Source organism: Gossypium hirsutum, chromosome A04, assembly GCF_007990345.1.
Source record: "Gossypium hirsutum isolate 1008001.06 chromosome A04, Gossypium_hirsutum_v2.1, whole genome shotgun sequence".
Lineage (NCBI taxonomy): Eukaryota > Viridiplantae > Streptophyta > Magnoliopsida > Malvales > Malvaceae > Gossypium > Gossypium hirsutum.
In genome coordinates this window covers 6,689,084-6,696,410 of record NC_053427.1, presented here as the reverse complement: position 1 = coordinate 6,696,410, position 7,327 = coordinate 6,689,084, and the positions used below count along the sequence as shown (strand labels likewise).

The 7,327-nt window shown below is 33.0% G+C and overlaps 1 protein-coding gene across 1 annotated transcript; it reads left to right on the top strand.

Moving 5' to 3' along the window:
- Window positions 1-3,257: 3,257 nt before the first annotated feature.
- LOC107949334 (acidic endochitinase) lies at window positions 3,258-4,966 on the top strand. The gene has a single exon (XM_016884041.2). It carries the CDS (start codon window positions 3,413-3,415, stop codon window positions 4,307-4,309), a length of 897 nt encoding a protein of 298 aa, XP_016739530.2. The 5' UTR covers window positions 3,258-3,412; the 3' UTR covers window positions 4,310-4,966.
- Window positions 4,967-7,327: the final 2,361 nt, after the last annotated feature.

Below are 7,327 nucleotides of genomic sequence, written 5' to 3'. Positions count from 1 at the left end.
TAGCGGATGTTTAGTGAAAAGTTTATATGGATGTGTGGTATTGATTCATGGTTGTGGTCAATGCGACATATTTTTATAATTCGTTAATAAATTGTGACTTACGTATCGACACATTACTTAAAGTATCAGTACATAGTATATATGTATAGATACATAACTCTTGATTTTGTATCATTGCACAATTAGTAATGTTTCAGCCCACCAAAGCTCATACTTAGGGTGTGTTCTCCATTGCTTTTGAGATAAATTTTTGCTAAAAAAAGTACTTTTCTCTTAAAAGCAATGAAGAATACATATCATTGAGGCAATTTTTTTAACTTTTGGGATGAACTTTTTTAGAGATGAAAAAGCAGTAAATTTTAGCTTTTTAGCCAAAAAGCACTTTTGACTGTTATTTTACCTTTTTAACCTTACTTTTTGATTTAAAATGTATTTGATGCTATTATTTTGTGTTCTCTTTCTTGGTTATTTAATATGAGTTTTACAAATGTGTTAAAAGCATTAATTAAAAATAAAAAATATTTTTTAAAATGATACAATTGTGCCAATATCTAATTACAAATATTTAATTATTATATTTAAATATTTAAATATAGTTTATATATTCAAATTAAATTTAATAAATAATTAATATTAATTACTTAGAAATATTTAAAATTAATATTATATATTAAAATATTAACAATAAGTTATAATAAATTATTTTTTATATTTTTACTAAAATATCATAATATTAACTAATTTGAACATTATTTAAATATATATTTATTACTTTATAATATCATGTCTAAAATGAACATTTTACTTTTCAAAAGTACTTTTTGACAGCAATATCAAACACTTAAATTTTTCTAAAACACTTCTTAAAAGTACTTCTCAAAAGTACTTTTCCACAGCACTTTTCCACAGCACTTTTCAAAAGCAATGAAGAACTGGCCCTTAATCTCGAACATTTCCAACCATCCACTAAATGTTTCTAAATAGTTTTATGGATCTAAATCCAATGGTTCTATTAAACTATTTCAAAGTTTGATTTCTTTAAAAAAAATTCAAGATTTGTTTTGCAATATATTTATGCTCTGATGGTATCTTCCATTTGGACTAGATGTCAAGATTGGTGAGGGATGTTATAGAAACTCTCCAATATTTGCAATCAAAGCAAATGCTATTCTCATGGTCTTGTAACTTTTATAAAATAGAAACCAAACTAGAAAAGAATACTAAAATCTTGAAAAATAAATTTACATAATACACATATTGTGACATCCAATATTTAACCTGATCGTCAAATCCAAATGTGTGACATCAAATTACTTGTCGAAGCAACTACAATTTTAACTCATCACTGAATAGAAATCATTCAACAACAATTTAGGTTTGGACCATGCATTCAATAGAACAAATTAGATTTAAAACCTTTTAGAAGCATTTATGCTTCTCATCCAGGTTCTATCTAAACTTACCAAAGTCGTCGCAAACCATTGGTAACAAATGAAAGTTAAAAAGGCAAAAATAGACGAAGCAGTGGCCATGGCTTATGCTGGAAGCGACTTTGGAGACAATTACTAAATATCGCAATTTCAACAGAGCAATATCGCAACATTGAGTTCAGGCTGCAAACCTTGTGGACCTCATGTATACTCAAATGATGCCTGACACTGGAGCCAACATTTCAGCGAACTATACATTACAGCTAACCATGGATAGCTGACAACCCACCAGCGGGCAGCGAACCTCAATTGACTTAAGTTTTTTTTAAAAAAAAAAAACAAAAACGTCAAGTGATAAATGAAGTGTACTTAAATTCTTCCGAGGGGCTTTAATTAACTACATGTCGCCTCCATTATCATAGCCTATAAATGAACCTTGTCGTTGTCAGCAAATTGTTGTAGCAACACCAAAAGTTTCCTGCCAAGCACAATAAAAATAAAACCATTAATTTCCTATAGGCTGCAATGGCAAGTTTGAAGGTTTATGGTACACTAGCAATTGTGGTCATAATGGCAAGTGGAGCAGTGAATGCAGGAGATGTTGATCCAAAACTAGGCAAATGATTGTTAGAATCAGAGCAAGATGAACTTGCATTGTATTATCCAAGTTTTCAATAGCATATTGAAAGTTGGGAACTGTCACGAATGAATGTTATCAGCTTGCGAATTTGGGTCTAGTATATCATGAAGCATTGGTGAAGAGAACTCTTGGACTCCCTTCCTTCAAAAATATTGATACATCGGTAATTTTATCAAAAAGTGCATAAAGTATGGAATCATTGCACTTTTGTTGGTGCTGTTTCACCCAATCCTTCTCCTTGAGCAGCTTGATTCTGATTTTGTGAATTTAAGATTTAATTATTTGTTTTAATTTGGCATAATTTTATCAAATTGATTTGCTTTAGACTTTTAAGTCTCCCATCACCAGCCTCTTCCTTTCGTCCTTCAACGTTGGCCTTTCCCTCCTTCCGCAAATTCCTCAGAACATGCTTCGTTACTTTTATTATTTGTAGCCTTAGGAGGTTTCATTGTAGTATTATTGCCTCTCCAAACACCCCTGTGTAGCCCTATAATAACAACTTCCTATAAATACTCCACCGTTGACATTTTCCTTACTCATGGCAGCTCATTCATTCCATCTATTTAGCTTTTTCCAATGTGAATCTGTCGGATTTTACTTCACAACATCGGCTCTTACAGTTGAAAAACGCAGCCCCATTCAAACTTTTAATATCCTCTCTTTCAAATTTTTACTCTATAGTTTGATCAAAAAAAAATAATGGACCATGACGAAACGTCGTATGGAACCATACTAGTTATTATTATTATTTGGGATCATACGCTCATACTCTTGCCATTACTTTGCATATAATTTTTTACAATTGAACGGCGAGTTGATGACCACTTTATTGGCTACTAATTCATGTACATATACTTCAATGTTTGTAGCTTTTGTCATCTATGAAGGTTTTGTTTGTATACAGACAATGGCTTAGTATCATCATACTCTATATACTTACAGTGACAAAGCAAGAGTCAAATGAGTTTAAAATTTAATCTGCACCCTTAATTTTATCAGTTTAAATTTGATATTCTAAAAGATATATCTCCGTCCAATATATTGAAAATGATAAATAAAATTACCAGCAATTACATTTAATGCAATGTAAATATATATCTATGTCTAATATGATAAACTGACAATGCCAATCTAACAGCAACAATTTAAAGGAAAAAGAGACAATCATAAGCCACCAAAATAGCGAACAATGCCTTGAAAAAGGTTCATTTCTTGTATATTTGAGCAGTCATTCAAAGAATTTAATATCTTATTTGGTTTCTGATAAGCATTTTCACCTATAAAAGGATGCTTTGATGAACACTTTAAGCATACAAAACGATTCCAATACTAGCAAAGAAAGATGGCTATTAAGTCTGCAATCTTACTTGCATTTGCCACCTCAGTGATTCTGGTGCTAGTTACCGGTATCGATGCTGGTGGCATTGCAATCTACTGGGGTCAGAACAGTGACGAGGGCACATTGGCAGAGACATGTGCAACCGGCAACTATGACTTTGTGAACTTAGCATTCCTTCCAACATTTGGCAATGGCCAGACTCCAATGATCAACCTTGCTGGTCATTGTGATCCTTATAGCAATGGATGCACTAATTTAAGCTCAGACATCAAATCATGTCAAGCACAAGGGATTAAAGTAATACTTTCACTAGGAGGAGGAGCAGGGAGCTATTTCCTTGCCTCATCCGACGATGCCAGACAGGTTGCGGCCTACTTGTGGAACAATTTCTTGAGGGGACAATCGGCCTCTCGACCTTTCGGTGATGCCATTTTGGACGGAATTGATTTTGATATTGAAGGTGGAACGAACCAACATTGGGATGATCTTGCGAAGTATCTCTCCGGGTATAGCCAACAAGGCAAGAAAGTATACTTGACAGCAGCCCCTCAGTGTCCATTCCCTGATGCTTGGGTTGGGGGTGCCCTTAAAACTGGCCTTTTTGACTATGTTTGGGTACAATTCTATAACAACCCTCAATGCCAATGCACAGATGGTGATATTACAAACCTTGAACAAGCATGGAAGCAATGGACTAACGATGTTCCGGCTACCAAAATTTTCTTAGGACTCCCAGCATCACCTGAGGCAGCTGGTAGCGGATTTATCCCTATATCCGATCTAACTTCTCAAGTACTCCCTGCCATCAAAGGTTCTGCCAAGTATGGAGGCGTGATGCTGTGGTCTAAGTACTATGATGATCAAACTGGATACAGTTCTGCCATTAAAAATGATGTCTAAGAAGAGTTTCTATCTGTTATATTTGTATTGATATCTATGTTTAACCATGTTGTTAAGGTAATGGAAGTATGTATGCGAGATGTTTGAACTTCGAATCTTTCTGTCTCTTATGATCCCACTTCTGAACTTGAAACTCATTCAGATTTGTGAGCTTCTCATATAATTAGGTTCTTCTCAACATCAACAACAACAACAACAAGGCCTGTGATTTCAGAAAAAGTTACCTGAAATTACAAACTTTTAATACATGGATCATACATCATGTTGGATCATCATGTTCCAAGTGCCCAAATATGTGCTGCTGCTACATCTTATTTTGCTAGAAGAATGCATATTTGACACTCATATCTGATATACATTCAAACATGGGTAAAGGGATATGATTCTCCAACTCCAAGAACACTCCAAATACATGGACAAACTTTTTAAGAAAATGATCTTATAGGTGTGAGACAAATATCATATTTGACACCGACATCCAACCCCTTAAACTTTTACATTCTTTGGTGGAGCAAACCATGTCCATGATGGTGTTGAATGTTAGAATTTATAAAATAAATCTACAATATAACTTAATAAACCAGGATCTGTCATGTCAAATCATTAAGAATAAATCAAGAACAAAACTAGATGCGGAATCATACCTGAATCCATGGATTCCTTGAAACTTTCTGGGACTTGGGGATTTGATCTTCCAAATTAGCACACAAGAAATTCAGAGAATATCTGCTCTCTATTTCCTATAATGAGATATTAGAGAAAATATCTTGTGTATAATTTGAGGACTATAACCTTAATATTTATAACCTTAGCATATTAGTTCTAATCAAATTCTAATTAACCCATCATTAATTAGAATTTGATTAGAAGAGTATCTATACATATTTGACCCATACTTTATTTAATAATTAAAATCCCAATAAAATTCTAACCAAATTAGATCACTTTTAATTTGGGCTAAACTATCATGATAGTAAATAATAACATGTAATTATCCTTATTATATATGTGATGTCCAAATTTTCCAACATTGAATCCACCAATTCTAAATTCTTACACCAAAAAAGCAAAATAAATTTGTATATATGGAAGTATAATCAAATCCATCAAGAAATAGATAAAATAGAATTAAAATATGTTGTGATAAATTTGCAACAACAAACACATTAGTTGGCAAGTCTGTGTAAGCACACAATTTATCTCATGAAGCTCTACAACGTCACGTTTGTACCAAACCTGTCAAGACACTATAAAAACATTTGTTTCAGCTAAAGCATCTTATTGACTCGTCTAGAGTGTCACTAGATCTTTTAACGTGAAAAAAGATGACAATCAAAACATCCATTTTAATTACTCAATTAGTCACAACTTTAGATGAATACTAGTTTATTATGATCAATGAAGTAAGTAAATTGCTTAGAATGTCAAGTTGATTTTTCGACATGATGATAGATGAAAACTCAAGCACCTCGTACTCGATGTTGGTCGTGCGAAAGTATTGTTGTATGCCCTATATGAAATTGTTGACTTCCTTTACGTCTTTTGAACCCTCGAACTCTTTTGGCTTTGTGATTCCCACGTGATGCCCTGGTACACCAAGCACACCATCCAAGGCTTTAACTCTTAGAGCTTCCCCTTGAGCTCCAAGATTTCGCTGCGCAAGGCCTCTACCAAAGCTGCCAAGGCTTTGTTCTGTAAAGCTAAGTCACCTATAATCTTGACAGCGCCATCCATAGGGCTATCGGTAGTCTCCAACCGAGTCTCCATATCTTAGTGCTTCGAAACTACTTTCTTGTCCTTTCATGACATCCCACACTCGACTTGGTCGTTAATTCCAAATGTGAGATGTCACATTAAGCAACTTAGACTATTACCGAGCATTCCATAAGAAATTAGATTTAATTCTAAAAATTTTACAAAATATTTGAAAATAGTTAAACTAGACTTTAAGATTTAAAATCATGTTGAAATCATTTAAAATTAGTTTTTAGGTGTTCAAAAGTATCTGAGATCAAAGGCAAAACTCAAGAGGTCAAAAGGGTTTAAAATAGTACAAGGACCTATGTCAGAAACTTTGGCATCAACACAAGCCCTTAGTTGTACCGATACAGGTCCCCTATATTGTAGCTTTTTGCATTCTGATTTGTTTTGATACAACTGACCCCTTATACCAAAAAAGGTGTCTAGACTCAAAATTTACCTTAAAATTCACCTATTTTAACCCTAAACATTACCAAATCAAATCCATGACTTGTGGTACTCAAAATTCATGTTTTAAAAACCACTTAAACTCACTTAATTACATTCAAACAATATAACACCAACTTGATCACAAGTTACCAATGTCCAACATCAATATTAACTTACTTGGCATGCAAGCAACTCATGTTTCATAGCATAATATTATATAAAGATCATGCATACCAACATGACCATATAATCATGCCATCACACACACACACACACGCATATATATATATATTGATAACTAGATTACAAATCCACTAATGTCATCAAAAGAGACTCCGAACTAATATTGGTCCTAGGTACATGCCAACTCAAAAATAACATTCGAAAGTTCATATTAACTTTGTTGAGTTGAAATTGAGTCCTGAATGTTGTCAACCTCCTTAAATCTTTGAGACCTAAATGTCACCTACATACAAAAATAAACGAATCCACATACTGAACAAAAGAGTGTAATTCATCACTACTTGATGTAATTCATTATACCATACAATCTCAATTTCATTTCCATGATACATTTAACATATTCACATTTACATTCATATATCATTTTTACCAATTGAATCCATTGATTCATTTGATAACATTATTGGCCTTTAAAGCTTTATTCATTTCATTTGTTTTTGTATTCAATTGATGTATTCAAGCATAAGTTACTCATTCACACATCAATTTTTATAATCAATCATATAAAACTTATTTTGAGGTCCTTATTAATCAAACACGAACTCAAAATAGATACATAGATTAACCTACCATCACATCAATATA